We start from the raw sequence: 26,283 nt of genomic DNA, 5'->3' as shown, positions 1-26,283 counted from the left end.
CCAGAGAAGGGAACAGAACAGGGGAAGGGTGTGGAGCACCATAAGGGAGCTGGGGGGGCTCAGCCTGGAGAAAAGGAGGCTCAGAGGTGAAGTTGTCACTCTCTACAGCCCTGGCAGGAGGGTGCAGCCAGGCGAGGGTCAATCTCTGCTCCCGGGTAACCAGCAATAGGATGAGAGGAAATGGCCTCCAGTTGCACCAGGGGAGATCTAGGTTGTACATTAGGGAAAATTTCTTCACCAAAAGTGGTGTTAAGCACTGGAGCAGGCTGCTCAGGGCAGTGGTGGAATCATCATCCCTGGAAGTATTCAAAAAACACATGGATGTGGAACTTGAGGACCACCTGGCAGTGCTGGGTTAATGGTTGGACTAGATGACCTTGAAAGTCTGTTCCAACCTAAACGATTCCATGATTATTGAAAAACCCTGCTCCCATCCTCTCTATTCTCCTCCTGTACACTCCATTCCTCCAAACACATCACTTTTCTCACCTCTCTTACCTGGCAGAGAGCTGAAAGGCTGGCATTCCTTGTGAACTTCTGGATGTAAGTTCAGGGATCAGACTGAGAAACAATCTGGAAAAGATGGGGAAAGGATGAGTAACAGTGGACTTGTGCCACAGAAATCTTTTACTGAAACATCAAAGTGAAACATAACATAGGGGAAGATAGCAGAGTATTTTTAGTATTATATAGTGAATATCATGTAATACAATATAATATACAAGAAAATGTAATGTCCTGTAATGTACTGTAATGGGATATAATCTAATGTAATATGACATAATATAATATAATATATAATTTTATCTGCTGTTTTGTCCCAGAGCTCACATAGTAATTCTGTCATTTGCATTGAAGCTGCTCAGATGTCTCAAAAAATCCTTTCTTTGTGGAAGAGTGGAAAAGATACTCCAGCAACTTTTGCCAAAAGGTGTCTTCCTCGCTTCTTCTCCCCTTTTGCTTTGCTGTCTTACTTTATCTCATCACCTTAAGTACCCAAAGAACTAGGGAGGCCAAAAACCTGTTTCAAAAGCACTCAGGATCCATAGAACGTGCATCTGAAAATATCAACAGATGTTCTCATGGGACTAATTTTGGAAAATTAGAACTATTCCACCAGCAGCTATGATACTTTCCCAGCAGAACAGAGAAAAGGGTATTTGTGTGGGTCAGGATCCAACCCCAAGGTCTCTTCCAGCCCCTGTGGGTTGGCTGGGTGGGAGGGCCCTTGGAGAAGCCCAACACTGCTGCCTCCATCATGCTGAGAACCAAACTTCACCTCGTTTACTATAAACAGACAAACTGGGAGTGAGTTCTTGCTGAGACCTTTTGAAGTTTTTGGATACTGCAAGCTCTGTGCCTAGCAGGAAATTAGTCAAACATCACGGGAAGCTACAAAAGCAAGGAGTGACCCTATCCAAGCCAGGGCTGTTATTGGGGGCAGGGGTGAGTGAAGACACTATTTGGATAACCCTTGCTCAGGCACCACAGCTCAGACTTGCGTTGCAAGGCAAATATTTACCTACGGCCTAAACAAAGTCAGCGTTTCAGAACTTTGCTCAAAATGCTGCAAAAACCTGGGCTGTTTCCTTGAACTTGTCTCAGAGAAGGGAAGAACTTGTGTCTGTACCTGTGCCGGCTGTTCTTAGGAGGAAACAAGTGGGAAGAAAATGAAGTATCTGAGCAGCTTCCTGGTTTTGTTCCTCATTTGTGGAGTCGGAGGCTTTGATCTTGTTATCGACGACATCCCAGATGTGAGTATTTGGAGGCAGGGCCCAGGGCTCCCTTGCTTGCTGAAGTCCACACAGAAGCTGCAGTGGGAGCAGAACTGGGTCACTGCTTCAGAGTTCTCTTCTACTTTTAATTGTAAATATTCTGATAATGTCATTTGTAGTGTTATTCTTTTAATATTACTGAAGTTGGGATAGTATGAGAGTAATGCCAATTTTCTTTTCAAGCTGGTTTCATGTTTTGGCTTTAGTGTTGCCTTTTCTGGTGTGGTTTTAACCTTTAAACATTCAAGTGGGCTTCTACACTCAGATCTTCAGCATATTTTATACCCTGTTTCCATGGAATAAGCAGAAACAGGGCACCTAGACATCTTTGTGGATGGAGTCTCCTGTGTGGAACACTATGAACTTCAGAAAATCTTTGCATGGAATTGGGTTATTGTTAACAGGAATTCAAATATGGAGTGAATATCCTATTGACTTTACATTCCTCAGCAGAGGGATGAGATAATTTATAAGAGACTCTAATTTCTTGGCATAATACAATGATGAAAAGAAGTATAGTTATAGCTTTGACTCTGAAACTGAATCTGAATTTAAACCCCCAGGGTCAGGTGAACTTAGATTTGGTGTCTACACCCATTTCCACGTTGTAGTTTTGAAATATTTCTGTGAAGTCAGCAGGGATGATATGAGGCTTTCTTTTCCTTTGCAGAACTAATAAAAATCTTCAGTGAGCTGGGATATCCTATTTTTCTTTATTTTTACAGCCATTTTCTTGACTCAATGAGATTTTAAAACCAGGTTTGTAATTCCCAGGAAAAATATTCCAGACCTGTGGTTCTTTCTAATTGTAGATGCCTTATCAATTTAACATCAATGTGCTTAAACAATTTAAATTCATTTTATGCAAGCCTTTGTATGTATGCTATCACATAAGTTGCAAAGGAACTCATGCACTTAAATTTCTTTATTTCCATAAATAAAACTCATAACAAAATTTAATTAAGAGTATTGCTGTGGTGTGACCCACAGTTCTAAATGAATCAGTGCAGCTTTGCCCTTGGAAAAGACCTGATGTTCTTTTGCTGCCAGTGGTAAAAATGTAGTTGTCAGGTAGATTGGTATAAAACCAGAGAAAATTTCTACTGGTTTGAGCAGAAATTCTCTGAACTTACTGGTTTGAGTGAGATCAGTGTCTGAAATGCTGTAGTTTCCATGGCTAGACCCGTCCTGATGATAATCATCTGCCTCTTGCTCTTTGTGGTCATTTCATGTTAAATATTACTCCTTGTTTCAGAGGGAAAGGCTGTAAAATGATGGTAAAGGTCATGATCTTATAGGAGTTTATAGAACTGGTTGGCCACTGAGGGAAACTGAATGTGTGTGGATTTTGGGCTGAGATGGTTTGTGCTTTTGCTCCCCATTTCCATCCAGGGGAGGTAAATTCCTTTTAGAACTCTCCTGTAAAGTGCTGATCAATAATAAATCAAATTATAAATCAAACAGTAAGGCAGCAGCAACTCTTTCTTTCTTCTTCTCTCCCCTCTAGGAAGTAGAAAACCTGATTGATCTAGAAATTGATGGATTTCCCTCAAGTTCCAAGGCGAGAAATGGCAGGTACCAGGTACAGTACCCAGAAATGCTTCAAAGAGGAGGGAAGCCAGAATGCCTGGGAGCTCTCTCCAGGTATCTTGTTCCATGTCCAGGGTTGTGAGTGTGCAGTCAGGTGGGCCCAGCTGGTCTTTATAGGCATTGAGACTTCCATATCTCTGGTTGGGACCTCTTAAGCTCTGCTCTCCCTTAAGCACAACAAGGCTTTGTTCTGCATCTGTGCTCCTGGGGTGATAAACAATGGAGATGCTTGTCTAACTTCATGTGTGGGGAAAGTCCCATTGATACTGGTCAGGCTTTTCCATGAGAAAATGGAAAAGGACTTCAGACACTGACAAGTGTAGGCTGAAAACTTTCAGTCCATTCATTCATGTTTAACTCTGGTCAAAGAGCGACACTCAGTGATGAGCTGGTGGCATCTGAGACCTGGGAAGAAAATCTGTTTCCAGCACACTGATGGGTTGCAGGTTATTTTAATCTGTTGGGTTGGGAAACAGAAACATTTAGAGCAGCATTGCAAGCGTTTTTCTGTGTTTTACACAGTAGCAGTTAATGATAATACTCATGAAATCAGTTGTTTGAATGTGTTAATTTTTCATTACACTGCATGAAAGAAATTATGATCAGAGTGGACCTCGTCCTCCACCAAGCTCTGGTGCTGCTTTTCTTGAGCTTGTTCAATGTAGTGAAAATGAAAGATCCTCTTGAGTAATGTTGGATTTCCCAGCATCTTTCAAATTACACACAGGCAAACCTGATTTTTTTTTTTTATCCTAAGGCTTTGGATGGAACTTATTGATACCTAAAACCTGCATAACAGTGGAAGAAAATGGCAGATATTAGTATGAGTATGAATCAAGCCTGCTCACATTTGCCAGTCCAGTATTCAAATAATTTAATCATGATCTAAGCATGATAATGAAATCCACCCATTGTTGCACTTCTTCGGGGCATCACTTCTTTCCAATGTGTCTGTATCAGTGCCACATATGTTATGTTGCCTTTGTTCCCAAAATTTCTGGATACATACAGCCACAGACATATGCATGCAGTAATTTGCAATTCTACCACTGGTTTCATTATACCAGTTACTGCTTTTATTCCCATACATTATTTCCCATCCTTTACCTATGAAATGAATCTTTGCAAACCAGTAGAACTAACATCTCAGCTGCTCTTACATTAGCTGAGTCACAGTAAAATATAACCAATGAGATTAAACTGAACTGTGCAAATCATCTTGAGACAACAGCTCCTGGCCAGCGCAGGCACAGAGTTATTTACTGTTCATTGCTAAAGGAAGACTGTTTCCCATATTATTTTTTCAGCACTATGCTTTTCTGGAAAGAGCTTACCAGTTCATTGGCAACAAGGCAACAGAGCTCCTTGCAGGCCCTATTGATTGCCTCTAAATACAGAGGATGGTTTTCTAGGTACAGATAAGGTGTTCTGCTATTTTGCTCCTGAGTAATTCCCAAAATGCTGTGCCTCAGGTATGTGAATGGTCCTCGTGACCACAGCAGCAGATCGTTCCATGGGCTGGAATGCAGGTGACCTTGTGAACCTCTATATGGTGGTGCACAGCTGTTATCTCTGTTTTGGAGATAGATAATGTGTCTAGACTTGTGATGCACCCTGTGAGGTGGGATGTTCTGCAATAGAATCCCCAGATCTGGGTCCTGATCTCTGACTGTCCAGAGGCAGGTGAGATCACACCTTTTTCCTTACTGTTCTGCCTGCCTGGTTTGCCCTCCAAGAGAAGCAGCACAGGAAGGACATATGGAAAGAGATAGGGTGGAATGATAGAATCATGGAATGATTTTGGTTGGAAGGGACTTTAAAGACCATCTTGTTCCACCTTCCACACCTTCCACTAGACCAGGTTGCTCCAAGCCCCACCTGACCTGGCCTTGAACACTTCCAGAAATGGGGCAGCCACAACTTCTCTGCACATCCTTTGCCAGGGCCTCACCACCCTCACAGTGAAGAATTTCTTCCTAAATCAGCTGGTTGGAGACTCCCCCAGCTCCCAGCATATAAATGTAACCAAACAGACAAGGATTCATCTGCTGCACTATGAAGACAAACTCTACCAATTCTGAGGTCTGAAATTTCTCTTCTTGCATCCCACAGTGAGGCTCCCCTGAAAGGAGTGTGAAGAGGCTGCAATGGATTTGGAGTGTGTTTAAAACTGCTTAGGAAATTACAAGAAAACAAGTGAATTATGAAGGAACAGCACCTCAGAGAACTGGAAGGGCATTCCAGGTAGATCACAGAATCACAGAAACATGGAATGGTTTAGGTTGGAAGGGCCCTGAAAGATCACCTAATTCCAACCCCCTGCTATGGTCAGGGACACCTTCCAGTAGACCAGGTTGCTCCAAGCCCTGTCCATTCTGGCCTTGGACACTTGCAGGTCACATCTTCTATCTAGTTTCTCATGTTGGGTATCTGCTTTTCAACATTTTTTGTGCCCCAGTAGAAAAGAAATTTATGTCAAATGCAGAACATCTGTGATTCTGCTCTCCTTATTTTACTAAATAGCCACAATGTCCATGCACAGTGATTTGAACAAAGATCACTGTGAAGGGTTAAATATCCATAGCCTGCCCAGGTGTCAGGAGAAGATGCATCTCAGTACGTGAAGACAGAGCCCAGCATCTGTCCTTCAAACAGTTCCTGAGGCACATGTTGTCTTCATTCTAATTAGCAATTTGCCACACATGAGATACAGCTCAAGATCCTGTTTTGTGCAGTGATCAACAGGTCTGGATGTGGTTTAAAAGCAAGGAGCAGCCATGAATCCTCATGCTGGAAACACCAGGCGCCTCATGTGCCGCAGAAGTCCCTGTTGTCAATAATCACATCAGCACTCAGACCTGAATGGAGGATCTGCAAGGCCAGGTTGGATGGGGCTTGGAGCAACCTGATCCAGTGGAAAGTGTCCCTGCAAGGGAAGTGGAATTAGAGGATATTTAGGGTCCGTTCCAACCCAAAACATCCTGTGATTCTGTGTTTCTATGATTCTGGGGTTCAGGTACCTGAAAATAAAGGTACAGCTCTGTTCTCCTGACCTGTTGGCTGCCCTCGTCAACCCCTGAGTTCCCAGGGGTATGGCCGGCCCACCCCATGTCCGATTTCTAACAAATCCATGGAAGTCTCTATGTGTGCCAGTGATAAGCTCCGTCTCCATCAGTGCCTCCCCCTTCTCCCAAGAACAATCAGGCAGAAAACCTGGGCATCCTGAAAGCTTTAACCACCATTCCTAAAGTGGGTCAGGAGCCCTAAGCTGAGAACCAGAAAAGTACCCCCATAAAAAAATAACACCTCTGTGCTAAGGTGTTGGTCTTCATCTTTCTAAAATTAAATTTCTTTCAGTTAATGTTGGTCTAATTTTAATTTGTATTCAAGCTGGTGGTGTTCCCCATGCCAAGGGTATGTGTGGGACCAACAATCATTCTTCATGGTCTGTTTCTTTATCAGGTGTGAAGGTACAGTGCACTGTACAGTAAAGTTTGTGGGGTGTCAGGATGGACTGAGACAAGATCAGTCCATCAAGATTTGCAGAGGGTCTCTAGAGAGCCATGAACTTCAAGATCTTGAAATCCCAGGCAGAATGGTTCAGGTAGAGTCTTTAGAGCTAGAAAACAAAAACCTGCATTTATTCTCAGGCAGGCAAAAATCTTGCAGTGTCTCCATCTGCCTTTAAAGGGTCCTTAAAACCATGTCTTTAAAATGAACTTGTTGTGACATCATCATCATCTCTTACACAGCACAAGATTTCCCTAGAACAGTATATTAATTAGTTTCAAATGAAGTTAACAACTGCAGAGCAATCTTTGTGTGCATCATGGGATTAAAGATGTTTTCATGGTCATCTTCCGTGGTTTTGGGTCCTCTTGACCCTGGAGAGCTGAACCGGCATAGTTGTGATGATAATATGAACGTAGATCTCTCCATTAAACAATTGCATCTAGGTGAGCCAAATTCCCTGTCAGGGGATTAATATAAATATTCCATACGTGAAGGGGATTTTTTAGGGAATTAAACTGAATTATTCAAATGGCCACAAGATGTCAGCACTTCGCCATAGAAATTTCAAAATGGAACAATTCATAAGGTGGGGGGGAAACCACAATCATTAATGAGCAATTTCATCTAAGTAATGCACAGATAACTAACTTCCATAGGCACAAGAATGTAAATGTAATATCGATTACACAATGGATTTTTAAATTCATAGATATTGCACATAATACATAAATAAATATTCTCTAATATAAATGACAACAAAGTGGGCTAAAGAAGTCTGGGGTTTGAGGTTTTTCCACTTTTCATAGAAAAAAAAAGAACTTTCCTGTTAAAAAAAAGGATGTCTGAGGATGACTTTCTGCCAGCATGATTTGCATTCAGGAAGAATGTTTTTCTAGAAGAGAATGTTTTCTTCTAAAAAAAATAAAAGACAGAGGAAGAAAGCTGTCCTGTTTATGATAGGCTCTGAGGCACAGCTGGAAGATCACATGCTTCAACATCCCATGTAGAAATACATAAAATAAGACAAAAGGAATATTCACACTTAGTCTGGGAACTCAAACCAATTCTCATTCATGTCCAGAGAAGGGCAGACCCAGCAAGGGTCTGGAACACAACACAAGTCTGATGAGGAGCAGCTGAGGGAGCTGGGGGGGCCCAGCCTGGGGAAAAGGAGGCTCAGGGGGCATCTTCTGGGTCCCCACAACTCCCTGACAGGAGGGGGCAATCAGATGGGGGTCAGGCTCTCCTTCCAGAGAACAAGAGACAGGATGAGCGAAAACAGCCTCAAGTTGTGCCAGGAGAGGTTTAGGTTGGATATTAGGGAACAATTCTTCACTGAAAGGGTTGTCAAAAATTGAGACAGGCTTCCCATGGAAGTATTGGAATCACTATTGATGGAAGTGTTCAGAAAACATGTAGATGTTTTGTGGTAGTGCTGGCAGTGTTGGGTTGATGGTTGGACTTGATCTTAGAGGTCTTTTCCAGCCTTAATGGTTCTGTGATTCTCTATGATTCTATGATTCATGATCTTAGAAGATAGTTTTAAGACACTAATCCCTGTCTTGAAACAGCTAGTCAGTGTTCTTCGCCTTGCTGAAATATCCCCTCCATGTTCTTCTTTTCCAGAGGAGCACATCTGACTGGGGCTACGTTGGAGATCTGGTGAGTATTTTTCTTCCTCTGTGGTAAACAATACTGAACAAAGTGATTTTCTAGTTAACCATTTTTTGGAAATCAATCCCTCTGTTTGTTCAGTTCCTTGTTTTTACTGCTGGTTGGGTATTAACCTATTTTCTTTAAACAGAGAGCTGTTTGCACAATACTGTTGATACATCTGCTCTTGGAGGGAGAAGGGTATGGTAAATATGAAGAAATAAGCATCAAAAGTGATTAGACAAAGACAATGTCTTAATAAAACACTTTAACACTGTTTTCTCTTGGCTGTGGTTTAACCATTTATAACACTAGGTCAGTAACCAATGCTTCAAGTCTCCTCTATTTAGGACTGTTATTGAAAATGTGAGCTCTCTCCTCCTCATTATATGATGTTCAGGATTACTGTGTAGCTTTCCATGCTGGATTGCACTCATAGAGTCATTCCAAGGACTCGTTGTGTGGTGAAAAGCAAGGAAAACATTCCAGTTTAATAAATACCCTCTTTCAGCTGAAAAGTTATAATGAACTTTATTCACGTGAATATCCTGCCACAATTGCCAGGTAGAATATGGAGATGTCCTGAACTTGAGCTCATGTCCCCTCTAGGTGCCATACTGTAAGGAGCAGCAATTAAAAAGTAGCACTGAGTCTATAAAAATGATTGATACTGTCCTCTAGGGCATCTTTTCCAGCAGTGCCCTGAATTTATAGAGCAATTTTGTCAATTGCAGGTGGAGGATGATGACAAGATAGGTCTTTACAGCTACAAGGTTCAATCCACCATCACATCTCGGTTGGCCAACACAATGATCCAAGCCAAGATGGTGAACAATGCAAAGAGGCCTCAGCCCATCGTATTTGACGTGCAAGTCCCCAAAGGAGCTTTCATTGACAACTTTACCATGTAAGTAGTGGTCAGGTATCAGCCTCATCCTCTGGAAGCATTCAATGGGCTGGAAAGGAAGTATTTGTAAAAGCAAAAGGCTCTTACTACTTTCCAGGTTCGGTGTAATTTTTGCAGGCTTTCTCAAAGAAAAAAGGCTCATGTCATCAGTCAGTCTGTCTGTCCAGGTCTTCCTCTCCACTAATTATTGAGCTGTTGGTCAATATCAACAAAACTGGACAAAAGTCTCAAATAGACTAAGCCCTCACCTTGCCAGATCAAGGGAGAGAGACTCAAATTAGAGCCCTCACTGAACAGAAACTGGCCTGGCTCAGTACCCATTCAGAGAGGCAGCAGCCAACCTGCTGGTCAGGAGATGTCCTGATCCATATTCCAAACCAGCCATGACTTCGGTAAGTGCCTTCCCTGCCCAAAGCATGGGGAAAGTGTGAAGGAGGTGGAGGAGAGCAGGTCCTTCTCAGAGCACAGTGGTTCTGGCTACTTGAAAAAAAAAGCAGGTAGGGAAAAAGATAGAGCTCTAGTGAAACTCAGACTTCATTACTTTGGGGTTAAACAAGAGCCTTGTTATTTCATTTCCCACCAGCTTAGATTGCGCTGATGTAAACTGACGAAACAGTCCTCGATTGTAAAGTTGTTTCTTTTGCAAACTGACTGTGCTTCTGTCTCCTAGGGATATCAGTGGTATCACGTTTACCAGCCATATTCGGGAAAAATCTGAAGCCAGAAAAATGTACGCTCAAGCAAAAGCCAAAGGCAAAGCTGCTGGAATAGTCAGGTATAAACACTTTGGCATTTGGGTTTTATACTGAACTTACTCACAGGAGAACTGGGATGACCCATCCCAGGAAGAGATAGATGAGGGGAAATCCTGAGATGGAAAATGCTTACTTGCAGCAGCTCTGATATTTAATTATCATGGACTTAGACTGTGTTTCTGCTTTCAGCTTGCTAAAACACCCTGTGCTAACAGACAACTGCAGCTCCCTGATAGAGGCCACATTTAGAATCACACAGAAAAATCCTCAGTCTAGACCAAAGTGCAAAGAAGTTTTTTTCTCTCCTTGTATTTTCTCAAAATAACCCCACAGCTGACTTTTCAGGAGCAATGCCTTGGATATGGAAAACTTCCAAACAGAAGTGAACGTGCCCCCAGGAATGAGGATACAGTTCCAGCTTCACTACCACGAAATGATCCGAAGGAAGCTGAGCTCCTACGAGCATGTCATCTCTGTGAAGCCAGGACGCCTGGCCAAGCACATGGAGGTAAAGCAGAGCTGGGGTGTGTAGGTGAATCCTTGCTGAGAAAGCACCCACAGTTCTTGGGGAGGTGTCTCTGCCCATGGCAGGGGACTTGGAACTGGATAAACTTTAGGATTGCTTACAACCCAAACCATTCTGGGATTCTAAGACAAATCATGGTTGTGGAGGGACAGCCAGAGACCATCAGATCTCACAGGACGCTACCTCATGAAGTTGGGAGTTTTTGTGAAAAGCACTGTTCCAAATAAATAGAGAGTGTTGTTTGTTTTCCTTCAGTCAAGTCAAGTTTACACAAGAGTATAGAAATGTCAAAGCTTGTTTGCCCAAGTGGTTCTGACGTGAGTCAGACATGATTCAGGAGATTCTCAGCTGTGTTTACGAGTGGAGACAGGGCACATTTGCTCCTCACCATCCCACGTTGCTCCAAGCCCTGTCCAACCTGGCCTTGAACACCTCCAGGAATGGGACAGCTCTCCACACTAAATGTCCTCCCTTCCTGCCTTTAGGTGGATGTCCGCATCATTGAGCCGCAGGGACTTCGCTACGTGCATGTTCCTAATTCACTCGGAGATCATTTCGATGGAATCACCACCATCTCCAAGGGAGAGAAAAAGGTAACCGCTCACAGATGGGAAAAAGCACAAATCAGTTTTCACACTCTATGCAGTCCTGGCACTCACTCACTCTATGCAGTCCTGGCACTTTTTGTACATGGAAGCATGCAAAAATGCAGCAAAAGTCTGTCTCTATTTCCTAAATAATATGCCAGGCAGTATTGTTTCTTGATGTTCAAATTCACCCCCATTCCTAATATAGCAAATTATTTCAGAGGTAGTATGTGTCTATATTATGCCTTATCTTCTCAGGAAATTTCAAGTTATCCAGTTAATACAGAAAAAAAATGCCATAAAGTCTGCATGATCAATCACATGACTAATGAAAATGTTTCCTACTACTCAATCTACAGACAAATTCCAATCTTTTGTTTGGGGGAAAAAAAGTCAATTAGAAACCTATTAGAAATGTTGATAAAATTATGGATAGTTTCAACTAGGAAAATGTTAAATAAGCCAACGTATTGCCTAATAGAAAAGGTTTGCACAGCTCCAGTTGAAAGATTTGGTGCTGTAGATGGGTCATGTGATTTGTGTCACAGTTGCTACTACAGAATCAACATATCCAGGCAAACCTTAGTGCTGCTTTTCTTCTCAAGTGACGAAGTCCGTTTTCCACAAATAATGAAAGCAGAAAACTGTTCAGTGAAATCAGGTATTTCATGGAGAGGTGGACTCTCTTTGTGTCAATCATCCCCCTCTCACACAACCCCTGGCTGACTGATGATCTCTCCTCGTTTCAAGGCTCATGTTTCTTTCAAGCCAACAATGGCTCAACAGCGAAAATGCCCCAAGTGCTCATCCACGGCCGTGGATGGAAATTTTGTGGTGCAGTACGATGTGAACAGAGAAACCACGGGGGGAGAACTGGAAGTAAGTGTGTCTGCTCAGCTGGGACCAGAGATCTGGGAACACAGGAATTGCTGCCCTTCAGCAGGCTGTGCTAAACTTCATCCTTCAGGGGAATGAGCGTGAGGACGAGCTCTGTATCCAATTGAAAGAACAGAGGGATTTTAAGTGGGCAGAATGGATTTATTTAATTTATGACTAAGACATGGGCTTACATATAGTAGGAGAAGATTCCTGTCATGTCCAAAAGCCAATGTCTTTATACCTGGCAGCACTCTGGTGATTTAATGTAGAATCAGAGGATGGAGCCATTGGATGTTGTACCAATACATCACAAGGAGACCACCAGAACATTACTATTTTTATGTTAACATGAAGCTGAGTTATGAGGTTGAATTATTACAGGCAGAAGAGCCCTTTTTAAAAGCATTTTTCATTCCTCCCTATGCTAGTGCATGGAAGTTGTGTGAGAACCAGACTCTGCTTTTATTGAGTAAAAATGGTGTAAGGCTACACAGATGTGCAGAGCTGAAAGCTGGAATTGGCCAATAAAGAAGAGGAAAAGACAATAAGGAAAAAATAATTGGCTCATTAAGAAAATAAGAATTTTCTGCTCTGTTGTTGTTTTGAGTTTTCTGAAATCTTTTCTATCACTCACTTCACTGCAATTCTTTTATTTTATTTTGCAGATTTTTAATGGGTATTTTATTCATTTCTTTGCTCCGGAAAATCTTGATCCACTGCCCAAAAACATCTTATTTGTTATAGATGTCAGTGGTTCAATGTGGGGACTGAAAATGAAACAAGTAAGTGTTTTACCTCTGTTGCAAAATGAACCTCCTGCCAACTTCCCTCATGTGCTTTTCCATGCAATTCTGTAGCACACTGGCATGTAAAATTACCAGCTCAGTTCTTTACACTTTACTCCACTGAATTTGGAGAATATTTGGAATCAAAGACTTAATGATTTTACCCTTTATTTATAACACTTCTTCCATATTGTAAGGAAGAGGTGGTACCAGATTTTAACTCTAAATTTAAATTTTATTTGACAGATCACAATATATTTTTCAAAGGCTTTGACCCCCTTTTTCTATAATGTTCTATACTGAATCCTGGGAAAGTCTCAGTGGCGATACTCCATCCCTGCTTTCAAAACATGGATGAATTGTTGACAGCCCTCTGAAGACCACTACAGATTGTTTAGACAACATAAGCCATAGAGGGGTAAAAAAATGCTAAAATTAAGATATTTTAGTCTGCAAGAGAAAATGCTCTGAGAAAGATAATCAGCCTCCAAATATGCAAGCAACTGTTCTGAAAGGGAAACTCATCAACTGACATTCCTGCCCAGCCAGACTAGAATAAGACGGAATCAGATGGATTTGCAGCAGGAGAGATTTATGTTGTATATTAGGAAAAACTCTGTAGTTCTGGGTGAGGAGTTTGGGAGATTGCATATCATGTGTCACTGAAAGGTTTTAAAAACTGACTAGACAAACATTAGCTGGGGATCGTCCAGGTATATCTGAATTTCCTTCAGAGCACAATAGTAAGGCTTGGCAGATTGCTTCCTTGGGGAAATCAGTGTTGCAAAACTGGGATACAGGCTAATTGTCACTTGTTTAAGTCACACATCTTCTGATTTTACTCTTCCTAACTGCAGTTTTTTGTGTTTCTTTGGTGAAATGTTCGACATTATGCAAGAAGTGCAAAAAAGGAGAGATTTGGACAGCAGATGCTAATTTGGATTTCAGTGCTCATGTGCTTATTCCACAGAGGTGACTATTTGCCTGTGGTCACCAGCTAAGAAGAGGCTTTCATAAGCAGGAAGCATAAACCTGTCTTCTCTTAAATTTCTCCTCAGACCATCGAGGCCATGAAGGCAATACTGAGTGAGCTGCGTGCTGCTGACCAGTTCTCCCTGATCGACTTTAACCACAATGTCCGGTGCTGGAGAGATAATCTGGTCTCAGCCACCCCATCGCAGGTGGAAGATGCTAAGAAGTACATCCAGACAATCCATCCCAATGGGGGTATGAGGTTTTGATTGCAAGGTGCTAACAGAAGTTCCATATCGCAGGAATGGGTACCTCAGACAGCCTTCAGACTGTCAAGGGTATTCCTGCAAAGGGAGTCTGATTCTCAAGATAGAAAAAGCATGCCTAAAGAAGAGCAAGAATTGCAGTTTATTGTGTTAGGGGACGTTTCCTTCTATGGCAGATAGAACATAGACCACAGAACAGCTGCCTTTAATCTATCTTACCTCCTGCCTCAGAGATCCCAGATATCCTTGAGAGATCAAGTCCATCTCAGAGGCCTGGACGAGCAGGCAGATGAAATATTCCCCAAGCAGGGAACCACAATCACTTGCCCCTGGTTCACAGCCAGCTGAATACGAGCCCGCAGTGTGCCCAGGTGGCCAGGAAAGTCAGTGGTGTCCTGGCTTGTATCAGCACGTGTGGCCAGCAGGACCAGGACAGTGACCCTCCTGCTGTGCTGGGCACTGATGAGGCAGCACCTCAAGTGAGTCCTGTGTTCAGTTTTGGGCCCCTTTTGACAAGAAAGGCATTGAGGTGCTTGAGTGAATCCAGAGAAGGGCAACAGAGCCTGGAAAGGGTCTGGAGCACAAGTCCTGTGAAGAACAGCTGAAGGACATGGCTTGGTGGTGGGCTGGGTTAATGGTTGGACTCGATGATCTTAGAGGGCATTTCCAACCTTAACGGTTTGTTGATTCTATGAGCTACTAAATGCCATGTGGGCAAACTGTTTATCTTTTTTGTGCCTTCATTCTCTGCCTGATAAACAAGGACAGATGCCCTTTTTAGCTGTACAGGTCTTTGGAAGAGGCTTATGATGATTTTAATCTGGCACTCTCTCTGAAGTGCAGTTCTGGTTTGGTTATTCAGTTATTTGTACATCAATAGCGTGGAGAGGCTCTCCCTAACAGCAGAGCCTCCTAGTGCTGTGGCACCTTCATTTCCAGAAGTTCTCACTAGAATGAACATGAAATTATAGATTTGTCCAAAATCATCAGTGGGCTGGAAATAGGAAACCATGCTGGATATATGAGTGCCTGACTTTGTTACCCCAAAAGAATTGACAGATAAGCTTAGAGACCAGCTATCATCCAGCAAAGCCAGTTTCAGTGCAGCATTTTACTATCTTGTCTCTGAAGCTGCTGATTTTTTCTTTCTTGACAAAGAAAATACCTATTTTCTGACTGCTCAGCCTTCAGATTTCTGTTCCTCTCATACTGATTTCTTACTCTGCCCCTTCTATGCCACAAATCAAACCTTAGATAAGCTCAGCAAACATACACCTCTTCTTGTTCAAGGAGTGGACTGATAGCCAGAAAAGGAAGTTTTTCCGTGCTCTCATTCAATCACCTGCCTGCAAACCCAGTAATTCTCCCCACAGCAAATAGTTCCCAACACCACAAATGGTCACACTGGAATTAGTGAGAGGCAATGGAGGGGCCTCATGAGGATGACAGCCTGGGGTGAAAAAGGGAACCAGAGTGCAGAAGGGTGTACCTAAACATCAAAGAGGAGGGGTTTTGCTGCCTTGAGCTCAGCTCTTGTCAGTGTTAACTCCACTAGAATCTTAGAACTGATCTGGATTCAACAAGAATCAAACTTGTTTTCTTCATTGTGTCTTTGACAGGCACAAATATCAATGAAGCTCTTCTCCGGGCCACTTTCATCCTGAATGAAGCCAAAAGTTTAGGCATGTTGGACCCTAACTCAGTCTCCATGATTGTATTGGTGTCTGATGGAGACCCGACAGTAGGTAAGGATCCTGCTTTGGGTGAGAAGAAAGGCTGGTGGTGTAAGCCTGAGAAAGGCAACAAGTAGATAATTTGGCAGGAAGTTAAAAAAAATTCCATTCATCTTTCTTCTGATTCTTTGTGCTGCCCTTTTGGCAAGTGCTAGAAGTGCCATGGGGCTTTGCACAGAAGCTTTCAAAAGATGAGCAGCTTGTTATGCAGGTTATGAATTTCTTGCAATTTACAGAGGTGCACAAGTCGTGTAGGACAGGTAATCAAAACAGCCTTAGAGAAATTGGGCTTTTCTGCAAGCTGGTCTAGTGGAAATTGCCCCTTCCCAGGTCAGGGGGACTGGAACTGGATGATCTTTAAAGTTCCTTTCAACACAAACCATTCTATGAGTCTATGATTCTACACTTCTACAAAAATTTCTTCTTCCCATGACCTTAGCCTGCACAGATCTATGCAGTCACAGACATAACATCAAAATCAGGAAAAAAGAGTGGAAAGCAAATTAATTTGGATTGGATTTGGTAGAGGTCAAAACAATTGCTGACTTGAATATGTCCGCTTCAAAAAGTCTGCCATTAAAAATAAGCCTGAAAAAAACCCCAGTCTGAATGATGACAGAGAACATCTTAAGTATGACAAAGTATAAATAAAATCTTCATGGAGATATCTTAATCTGCAGAGGTCTTGAATCACTAATTCTGGGAGAACTCTAGATGCGCTAGAATTACAAATCCCCAAGAAAGTTAAGAGCCCTGGATATACAAAGAAAATGCATCAGACACCAAAAAAAGCATCCAAAAGAATTGTCTTCAGTGAAAACAAGTTAATCTCTATCCAGAAGAAGCTCAAATGTTGCTGAAGGCAATGGAAATTTGGCATTGAGCTTGCTGTCTAGATTTCCCTAATATCCAGAGAGAACCAGATTCACAGGGAGAGCAGGAATGTGCTCACCTCCATGGAGACTTTTCTGTTGCTCAGGTGAGTGTCACCCTTTCTGTGTCTCCAAGGTGAGCTGAAGCTGACAACAATCCAGAAGAACGTGAAGCAGAGCATAAAGGATGAATTCTCTCTCTTCTGCCTTGGGATTGGGTTTGATGTAGATTACGATTTCCTGCAGAGAATCGCAACTGACAACCGTGGCATGGCCCAGAGGATTTTTGGAAATCAGGAGACTTCTCTCCAAATGAAGGTGAGTTTCTGCCTCATTCCCTCTGAAACTCTCCTGTTCTGTTCACAGCTGTAACTCCACTAGCAAGAGGGTCTCAAAACCCACCATTTCCTCTGAGAATCCTGCAAGATATCAATCACATTTCAGCTTAAGTGGTCCTAGTTACAGTTTTAATAATATCTATAACACGTACTTTACTTCCCTGAGTAGGAATAATATTCTATAAAACAGCCTTAAGTATACAAAAAGATTTTCTGAATTAAAATTAAGGCCTGGATGTTACTTTAGGCCATTTCCTCACTAACAAAAAGCCTAGATATAAATGCTAAATGATAATCCAGACTTAGCCAATGTAAGAAAAATTTCAACTCTAGCTCTGGCTCCAAATCTGTGAACAGGAATTGCTGCTGATCAAACTCTGACATCCTTATACTGTTACTATTCCCTGATTTCACCATCTGTACAGGAATTAGGTGGGAAGTATCTGGGTGTCTTACACAGCAGCCCAGAGCTGACCAACTTGATAATGGATTGAGGCCACACTGTGCTCAAGACTTTTAGGTCTAGGAAGAGCACAGCCCATGGATTTCTGACCATCCTTTAACTTTCACAAGACTTGGACCAGATATTCTTGCTGTACCCCCTTACAAGTGTGCTAAGGTCCAAGTATGAAGAAGTCTGCATTCTATGAGATGAGGAAATTCTCCCTTGCTCATGAGGGCTCCAGGTTTTGTCACCTTCTGTCCTTTCAGTAAGAGTGGCACGTGCGGGAGGGTCACTTCATGTACAACAAACTCACTTCTCTGTCTCCTTCCCTCTCAGAATTTCTACAACCAGGTCTCCACCCCGCTCCTGAAGAAGATTCAGTTCAACTACCCCCAGGAGTCAGTGTCAGATGTCACCCAGAGCAGCTTCCACAACTACTTTGGTGGCTCGGAGATAGTAGTGGCTGGGAAGGTTGACACGGAAAACCTGCAGCACCTGGAAAGCATCGTCACAGCAACTGCAGTAAGTGAAGGTGTCCCTGGGATACCTGCTCCAGGGATTTGGGCTGGTCCATTCCCTCCTGTGTACAGTCTCCCTGCTGAAGGTTAATGCCAGCAGAGTGTGTTGTCCGCTTGGGTTATGGGTGGGAACATGGGAAAACTCATGGGGAGATTTTTCCAATAGGGTTTCACAATAGCTTCGCGCACAGCCAGGAATAGTCACTCCCTGCACCCTGCAGCCTGCCAGATGAACTTCCCTCTAATCAATATACTAATTTTGTCTCAATGGAGACAAAACCATGGGTTTGCCTTCATGCTTTGTGGAGATGCAGGAGTGATCCCCTAAGGTAACTCCTTTGATGTCTGAACTTCCTACTGTCAGGGAGTTCAAGCTGGTGGATCTATGGCATGTCAAGTCTTAGCACTGCCCTTGTTTGTGTGATGAGACTTTTCAGGGCTGCTCTTCCAGGTGGAGTGGGATGGGAATATTACATCCAGATCTTTCTTTCTGAGGAGGAATGGAATTATCTGCACTCTTAGAGGGCTTAGGAGTTATCATTTGCTAGTTGCTGGAAAAAAATCAAACATTTTCAATCTTCTTTCCTGCCAAAACACAGTGCAGCCCAAGGGTCTGTGGTAGAAAGTAGAATTTGGTTTTTGTTCTTCAGTGGATTTGGATGTGAAAAAGCCTGAGGGGAGCATTACAGAGCTCTGTCAAGAGCATCTTCTTTTGGCATGTGGCAGCACCTCTTGGGCTACTGTTAACAGCTCCTTGAGCTGCTTTAAGCCACTGTCACAGAAGTGTCTTTAACAGAAGACACTCCTGCTACATCTTCCCTCTCCATGGCAGTCAGGCCAATGCTGCTGGGACTTTCTGATCTAGAAGTGACTAACAGCAGAGCCAGAGTGGGTCCATAATCCAAAACAAGAGGCAAATTCAGAGCACCCCATTCTCCTGACTCCCCTCCCTTATCTTTCTCTCTGACTCCACAGGCAAATGCAGAGCTTGTCATGGAAACCCTGAGAGATGTTGAAGAGCTGGATGGATTCATGAAGAAGGACAAATACGCAGATCCTGACTTCACCAGGAAGCTGTGGGCCTATCTGACTGTCAACCAGATGATGGCAGAGAGGTGGGGAGAAATGTGCTCAAACAGTCCTGGCTGTGGGGCTGAGGGAATGAAATGATGGAGATTTGCCCTATGGAGCCTGAGTGAGAGCCACGGAGCAGTTCAGGATTAATCCCTTCAGCCTTTCCTTCTTGCAACACCACTTGGCTCTGTGACCCCTCCATGGTGGAATTGCCATGGCAACTGCCCTGTACAGCTGCTAACCAGGAGTTCTGCTTCTGTTTCTACACAGAAACGCAGCCCCCACTGCAGCTTTGAAGAGGAACATCACCAAATCCATCCTGCAGATGTCTCTGGACCATCACATCGTCACCCCCTTCACAGCCATGCTGATAGAGAACGCCGAAAAGGATGAGATAATGCTGGCAGACCAGCCCAAAGACCCCAGGAAGGGCTGCTGCCCAGGTCAGTGTCTCACTTTGACCATACTGTGTCTCTCATCTTGTGTGAAAGCAGTCTCTGGTCTGAATTAGGGACACAAGAAAGAGGATGCTGACAGAGATTTGACCTGTGCAATCTTCTGTCCGGCTGCTGTCCTCCAACTTCTGTTTCCTCTTACTCCTCTTCAGAGCAGGGTCAGCAGACGTGAATGTCAGCCCAGCATATTAAAACAAACCAAGTTTCATGGATTGTTTAAGATCATGTTGCTTTATGAACTGAGTGGGAGAGAGAGGACAAGTTCTTTTCTCCTGTCTCCATCATGGCAAAGGCACAGAGAGCTCTAGTACAAATGAACATGATCACAGTTGTTGTATTAAATACTTGCACTTCTTTGCAGCCTTTATTCATGTGGGTCATCCCAGAGCATGCAGGAAGAGTCCTGCCTTTTGTCATGTACCTCAAACTCAGGACCAAAGTCAGCAAAGCTTTTACCATAAGCTGAATTTTTAAAATTCAGGTTTTTACTTGGCAAAACATTTCAGCCCTTACATTGGAGGCTTTGCAAAAGTGGGGACTGCCCTCATGCATGAGAGATAAAAAGCCAGGCTCCATATTTTCACCAATAAGTTATGGTGAGCTATCTACCCTGCCAAGTCATATTTTACTGGTGAAGACACTGGAGCGAATCCAACCTTATGTCATCACACAAACCTGTTGTAAATGGTGTTGCACCTGCTTTACATTAGTACAACAACATCAGGCTTTGATCTACTGCAGCAGTCTAAAAATTACACTATTAGATATGTCAGCACTTACAGAACCCTAACTGTGAGTGTCATCTAACAGGTACTCTGGGATTAACTCCAAATGCACCCAATAACAACAGAGGGATCCCAGGCTGGGCCAATGCCACAGCTGTGCCAGTCAGCTTCATGCCTGAGCATAGGAGCCCACCTGTGTCCTCCCTGAGCATCAACAGAGGTAAAACCTACAGCATTTCTCTGCAAAGGAACACCAGACACATCAAGACTCCTTGCCCAATGACTCACTACCATCCCTAGAAGTGTTCCAGGCCTGGCTGGATGGGCATTTGAGCAACCTGGTCTAGTGGAAGGTGTCCCTGCCCCTGGCAGGGGGGTTGGATCAATATGGTCTTTAAGGTCCCTTCCAGCCTAAGCTTTTTCTTTATAAATTATGGAGCATTTTTGGCCTTGAATAGATGAACCTGTAAAAATATGCTGTAAGCTACAAGGACAAAACTATTTGGATCCTAATAGAATAAGTATCTAAGTGACCCCATGAGCTGCTGTGTGCTTTCCTGAGGCTGGGGCTCTTTGCTGAGGTTAACTTCAGCTTCTCTGCAGTAGCAGAGTTACCTCCACTGTAAATGACAGATGAAAGCTCTTGTAGAGTTACTGCTGTAGTAAATGGCAGATAAATGTTCTGCGGTAGATAAAAATCTCTGAGTGCACTTGTGACTGATGGATCCTGTTAATTCTTGGGCCTCTGCCACAGTTCAGTGCCTATTTGAGCAAGCCAGCTGTGAGAATCACTGCCCATAAACACGGTGTTACTACAATAACTCTGTGTGCAATTAGTGTATTTATGTAGTGATCACACAAAGAGCGCTCAAACTCCTTCTCAGCACAGGGAAATGTCAGCCACCACCAACCCAGCAGGAGCTGGGCAGAGTTTTGCACTGCAAGACAAGACTGGAAGCAGCTGCCTTCAGTGATGGGTGCAGGTGTTTTGTCTCATTTGAGGCAAATTTTAAAGAACATACGACTTTCAGAGGGGCCCAATCCTGCCAGGGTGTTAAATATACTGTGAGAACAAGTCCTGGATTGTATTCCTCAGTAGCATTTGTGGGCAGGATGTGTCTTTACCTGGCATCAGTTTGGTCCACTGCATTTGGCAGCTCCCCTCAAGCCAGGAATGTCACATCCTTCCCTTAAACCAGGGAACTGTATGAGGAGGTGGTGTCAGAGGGGCTTTTGTGAGGAGCATCTGAGAACTTTCTTAGCTACCTTAGGGTGGAAAGAGCCCTCATTCTACTATGAGGAGTCCCAAAAAGTGATTCAAAATCTTTTTGAAAAGACTTTGTGACCCTCCCCTCTAGTGCTGACCTGCCTCTCACACTTGTTTTTTTTTTTCTTTTTCAGTGGACAATGACCCACATTTCATCATACACCTGCCCAAGAGCCAAAGGAACATCTGCTTCAATATCAACTCAGAGCCTGGGAAGATCCTGAACTTGATTTCTGATCCTGGCACTGGTAAGGGAGTAAAACTCGGTTTATTTTACAGCACAAATTTCTTCTCTCAGGTCTGAAAGGTGTTCAGAGGGAGGAGGGGAATTGCCTACAGGGGGGACTGTGTGCTGGCAGGAGTGTGGCCAGCAGGCTGAGGGAAGTAGTTATTTCCCTCCACATCTGGAGTATCATGTCCAGTTTGGGCTGGACTGAATTCAGTGGTAGCCATCAAGATGATTTTGGGGCTGGAACAGAGGACAGAGAGGGAGGGGCTGAAACATCTGGGTTTGGTCAAGCTTAAGAAAAGAAATGGTGGATCCATGGTGGATCCATGGTGGATCTTGTTGCTGTTCTCAGTCACATAATCAGAAGGTGAAGGTGAAACCTCACACATCTCCAAGGTGCACAGCTAAGGGATAAGAGCCTACAGAAACAAGGTGCAACAGGTGAAACTCAGAGTAGGAGAGAGCTGCTGGGAAAAATCCTTTCACTGTGAGGATGGCCAAACACTGGGAAAGGAGCCAAGATCATGGAATAACAGAGCAGTTGAGGTTGGCAAAGACCATAAAGATTATCAAGTCCAAATTTTAACCCAGCACTCCCAACCCCACCACAAAACCATGTCCCCAAGTGTCACATGCACAAGTTTTTTGAACATCTTCAGGGATGGTGACTCCAGCATTTCCCTGGGCAGCCTCTTCCAATGACCACCCTTTCAGTGAAGAAATTTTCTCTAATATCCAATCTAAACCTCCTATGGCACAACCTGAGGCCATTTCTTCTTGTCCTATGCATCCCTTACACTACACCTGAAGGGGTTTTGCTCCTACTCCCAGCAAGATCTAACAGCAATTCCCACCAGATTATTGTGCTAAGGCATTGAACAGCAGCATCAGGAGGCAATTTAATAAATTATTCTCTTCTCTTGGCTGGAAAAATGAGAAAAACAGGGGGTCAGAAGGGTTCCTGTTTCTGTTGATGATGTCGTGCTCCCTGTTGAGATCAGAACTCCAAGCCTCCAGGCAGCGCTCCAAGACTGAGGCAATGTTTCCTTCACTGCTCTTCACAGGAGTTGTGGTCAATGGGCAGCTCGTCGGGGCCAAGAAAGCAAAGAATAAGAAACTTAACACGTACTTTGGCAAAATTGGGTTTTATTTCAAAAAGAAAGACCTGAAAGTAGAGATAACCACGGAAACGATAACACTGAAAGATGGTTCGTATGCCATCACACTGACCTGGGCTGACACAGGGCACATCATTCGGAAACAGTGAGTTGATAATTTTTTTGCCTGTTCCCACCTAATGCTGTTTGAGATACTCTGAGGGTTCCTGCCATGCCGTGATTCACATCATCCAGGAGAGCTTCCCCTGCAGATTAACAGCTATCAGCCATGCTGGACACTACAGCACTGTTTAGGCAGCAGGACCACATCCAGAATCTCCATTCACTGTAGAAAGATCTTAAATTTTTAGTGGAAATTTGGTTGCCTCAACATGGGGAGGAAGCATCTGTTTGTTAGGCACTGTCCTGCCAGACCTCTGGGTACCTCTCCCAAGGCTCAGGGGTTTTAATGGATCCTCTGACATATCTGCCATCCCCATGGGATTGTTCTGGATGCCCGAGAGCATCTCAAGGGGCTGAGAGCTTTTGTGAGGGCAGGTGAACTGACCCTGCCCCTTGGTCCCTCTCTGCCAGGCTCCTCATATCTGTGAAGAAAGAAAGCAATGTTACCATCACTGTGGGGGAGGAGATGTCCTTCATGGTTTTGCTGCACCGCGTGTGGAAGAAACACCGGGTGAATGTTGATTTCCTGGGAATCTACATTCCTCCTGAAAACCAGTTCTCTCCTGCAGCCCATGGGCTGATAGGTAAGGGCTGGGGGCTGCACAGTTGGAACGGTGGGGCACTAGGAAGGGGTTTTGCTAGATCTTTGCATGAATTTTATAGACTCATAAACCCGTAAAATATCCTGAGTTGGAAGGGACCCACAACAAGTCCAGTCCTGCACAGGACACTCCCAATAATCTCCCCGTGTTCCTGGGAGCATTTTCCAAATGCTCCTTAACTCTGGTTTGGTGCTGTGACCATTTCCCTGGGGAGCCTGTTGCTGTGTCCAACCACTCCCTGGGTGAAGAACCTTTTCCTAATATCCAGCCTAAACATCTCCTGGAATATCTTCATGCTGTTAATTTGTTGGTGACTATGCCCTGATGGAAAAGGTGTGGAAATAAGTGAAAAAGAGAATAGGGAAACTCCTGTAATGTCCTGGAAGCCCCAAAGACACTGTGGAACATCAGGGACCAGGAGATTATTCCTTATTCCAGATGGGGAGGGTGTTTTCAAAACAGACCTGACTAGACTTGGTGGCACAGAAACAGGGCTTTCACTGCCTGGCTAAACTGGTGCAGGTTGAAAATAAAAAGACCAAAACAAACCCCTCAAACCTTTCTGAGAAGATTTCTGCACAAACATCTGTAATTCAGCTCTTCCCTAAATGACAGCCCTTGCTGGCAGTGGTATAATACAAAAGCAAGGCCTCAGTTCATAGGGAAGATCAACCTCCTGAGTCCTGGACATGCAGGGCTCCTTTTGAGGAGCAGAGGTTGTTTTCCCAATTAGTGACAGACAGAGTGCCCCATGATCCATGCAGGATTGGTTTGCCTGCTGGAGCTACTCTGATTTTCCAAAAGTGCCTGGCAGCAGCTGACATGGAACTTCAAAGGTCAGGACACACAAACAGCTTTAAACCTCTCCCTGATCAGGTCAGTTTGCATCTGAACCAGAAGTGTCAATCCACCACCAAACACCTGGGCAAGCTCCAGAGAAACCACAAGCCATCATGGAAGTGAAGGGCAACAAGTTCACTGTTACCAGGTAGGAATCATGTGCTTCATTACACTCTTTCTAAATCAGCTCTGTTCTTAGAGCTGCTCAGCATCTGATTTTGTCAGGTTCAAAACGTGACTGGAACCTCCACAGAAAGGCCCCTGAGGTCACAGAACTGTAAAATTAATTGTGTTTTGTGGTTATTTCTGCTTCCTGCTGGCGGAAGACACATCTCCCTGCTTTGGCAGAGCAGCACCAATATTGAGCAGGATGCCCAGTATCTCCTTGTCTTCTTGCCGTGTTGTGACCCTGCTTTGGGTGTCCTCTCCCTGCAGGGGTGTGCAGAAGGACTACAGGACAGACCGTGTGCTGGGCACTGATGTGCTGTGCTGGTTTGTGCACAACAGCGGCAAAGGCTTCATAGACGGCCACTACAGAGACTACCTGGTCCCCCACCTCTACAGCTTCATGAAGAAACCCTGAATGTTCCAGTTTATTACAAAAAATTCCTATCTGCTCCTTCGTGCCCAAACGAGTCCTCTGAGCAGCAGTCAGCCTGTCACACCAGGGTGACTGGAGGCAACCTCAACCACTGTTTGCCTTGTTTTATCAGTGTTTCAAAGACATGTAAACTCCCTTTTCTGCTAAGAAATGAAATCTGTAATAAAGTGACATGCTGGGTTGGAGGAGGTGTCTTCCTCTTGCTGTGTCTGATTTAATGGGCTGTAAACTCCATTAAAAACTTCTACTGTTTTCTAATACCCATTTCATAGTAGAGGTGTAACAGCATTGTGGCTCCTGCTGTGCTTAACACACATAACCAGATTTAATATGTATTTCATACTTACACCTTTGTGTTTTCAGACTGCTGGGAAAATCTAAGTTCATCCAATGTTGGACTGGGCAAAAAAAAGGATGTTCATTAAACAAAGGAGATTTAACAGAAAAGGAACATGGGTCTGGAATGGGTATCATGAGCAGTCTCCAGTATTTAAAGATGGATTAACCAGTGGTGAGGAGGGTTCTTGAAATAAAATTGATGCTGCCATATTGCCAGGAAATTAAGTAGATGAGTCTCAGCCAGCCCAATTTTGGTGAAAATTTCATCATCAGAATGGACTTCATGCAGATACAAACCCAGGAAAGCAGGAAACATACAGACTATATAGAAATAACCATCAGTACTAAACGTTTCCTTTCCAGGGGGCTTAGCTCCCAAAAGATCACTTACTTTTCAGGAGCATTCAGCAATGAATGAGATCAGTGGTGAAACAAATATACCTGTGTGGGTACCAAAAGCTGGATTTAAAACTCTACTTTTTGAACACCTTATTAAAACCATTGGCCATATCCTTTTCAGCAGTCCTAGGAAAGGAACTCAAGCAGTCTCCTTGCCCTTCTCAACTTTGGTTTCCTTCACTCATGCACTAAAAGCTGATCAAGGATCTTTCCTGCAGCTGTGTCAGGAGTAACAGGATCAATGTGGTTTTGAAATGTCTCCTCAGAGTTACTCTCCAAAGTGTCAGCAACTTCCTACAAATCATTTATTACTTCTTTGAACTCACCCATCAGTTCTGGCCTCCACAACATCCTGCAG

At 43.6% G+C, this 26,283-nt stretch overlaps 1 protein-coding gene across 1 annotated transcript; it reads left to right on the top strand.

Moving 5' to 3' along the window:
* Positions 1–1,533: 1,533 nt before the first annotated feature.
* ITIH2 (inter-alpha-trypsin inhibitor heavy chain 2) lies at positions 1,534–25,372 on the top strand. The gene is made up of 21 exons (XM_048301581.1): positions 1,534–1,754; positions 3,283–3,357; positions 8,505–8,540; positions 9,266–9,438; positions 10,109–10,213; positions 10,539–10,701; positions 11,205–11,312; positions 12,057–12,185; positions 12,851–12,967; positions 14,029–14,197; positions 15,828–15,953; positions 16,950–17,131; positions 17,933–18,118; positions 19,090–19,229; positions 19,459–19,631; positions 20,454–20,588; positions 21,770–21,883; positions 22,929–23,127; positions 23,556–23,728; positions 24,623–24,734; positions 25,022–25,372. Exons 1-21 carry the CDS (start codon positions 1,671–1,673, stop codon positions 25,167–25,169), a joined length of 2,847 nt encoding a protein of 948 aa, XP_048157538.1. The 5' UTR covers positions 1,534–1,670; the 3' UTR covers positions 25,170–25,372.
* Positions 25,373–26,283: the final 911 nt, after the last annotated feature.

The sequence above is a fragment of the Corvus hawaiiensis genome, chromosome 4 (assembly GCF_020740725.1).
Source record: "Corvus hawaiiensis isolate bCorHaw1 chromosome 4, bCorHaw1.pri.cur, whole genome shotgun sequence".
Lineage (NCBI taxonomy): Eukaryota > Metazoa > Chordata > Aves > Passeriformes > Corvidae > Corvus > Corvus hawaiiensis.
This window is presented reverse-complemented; position numbering and strand designations above follow the sequence as displayed.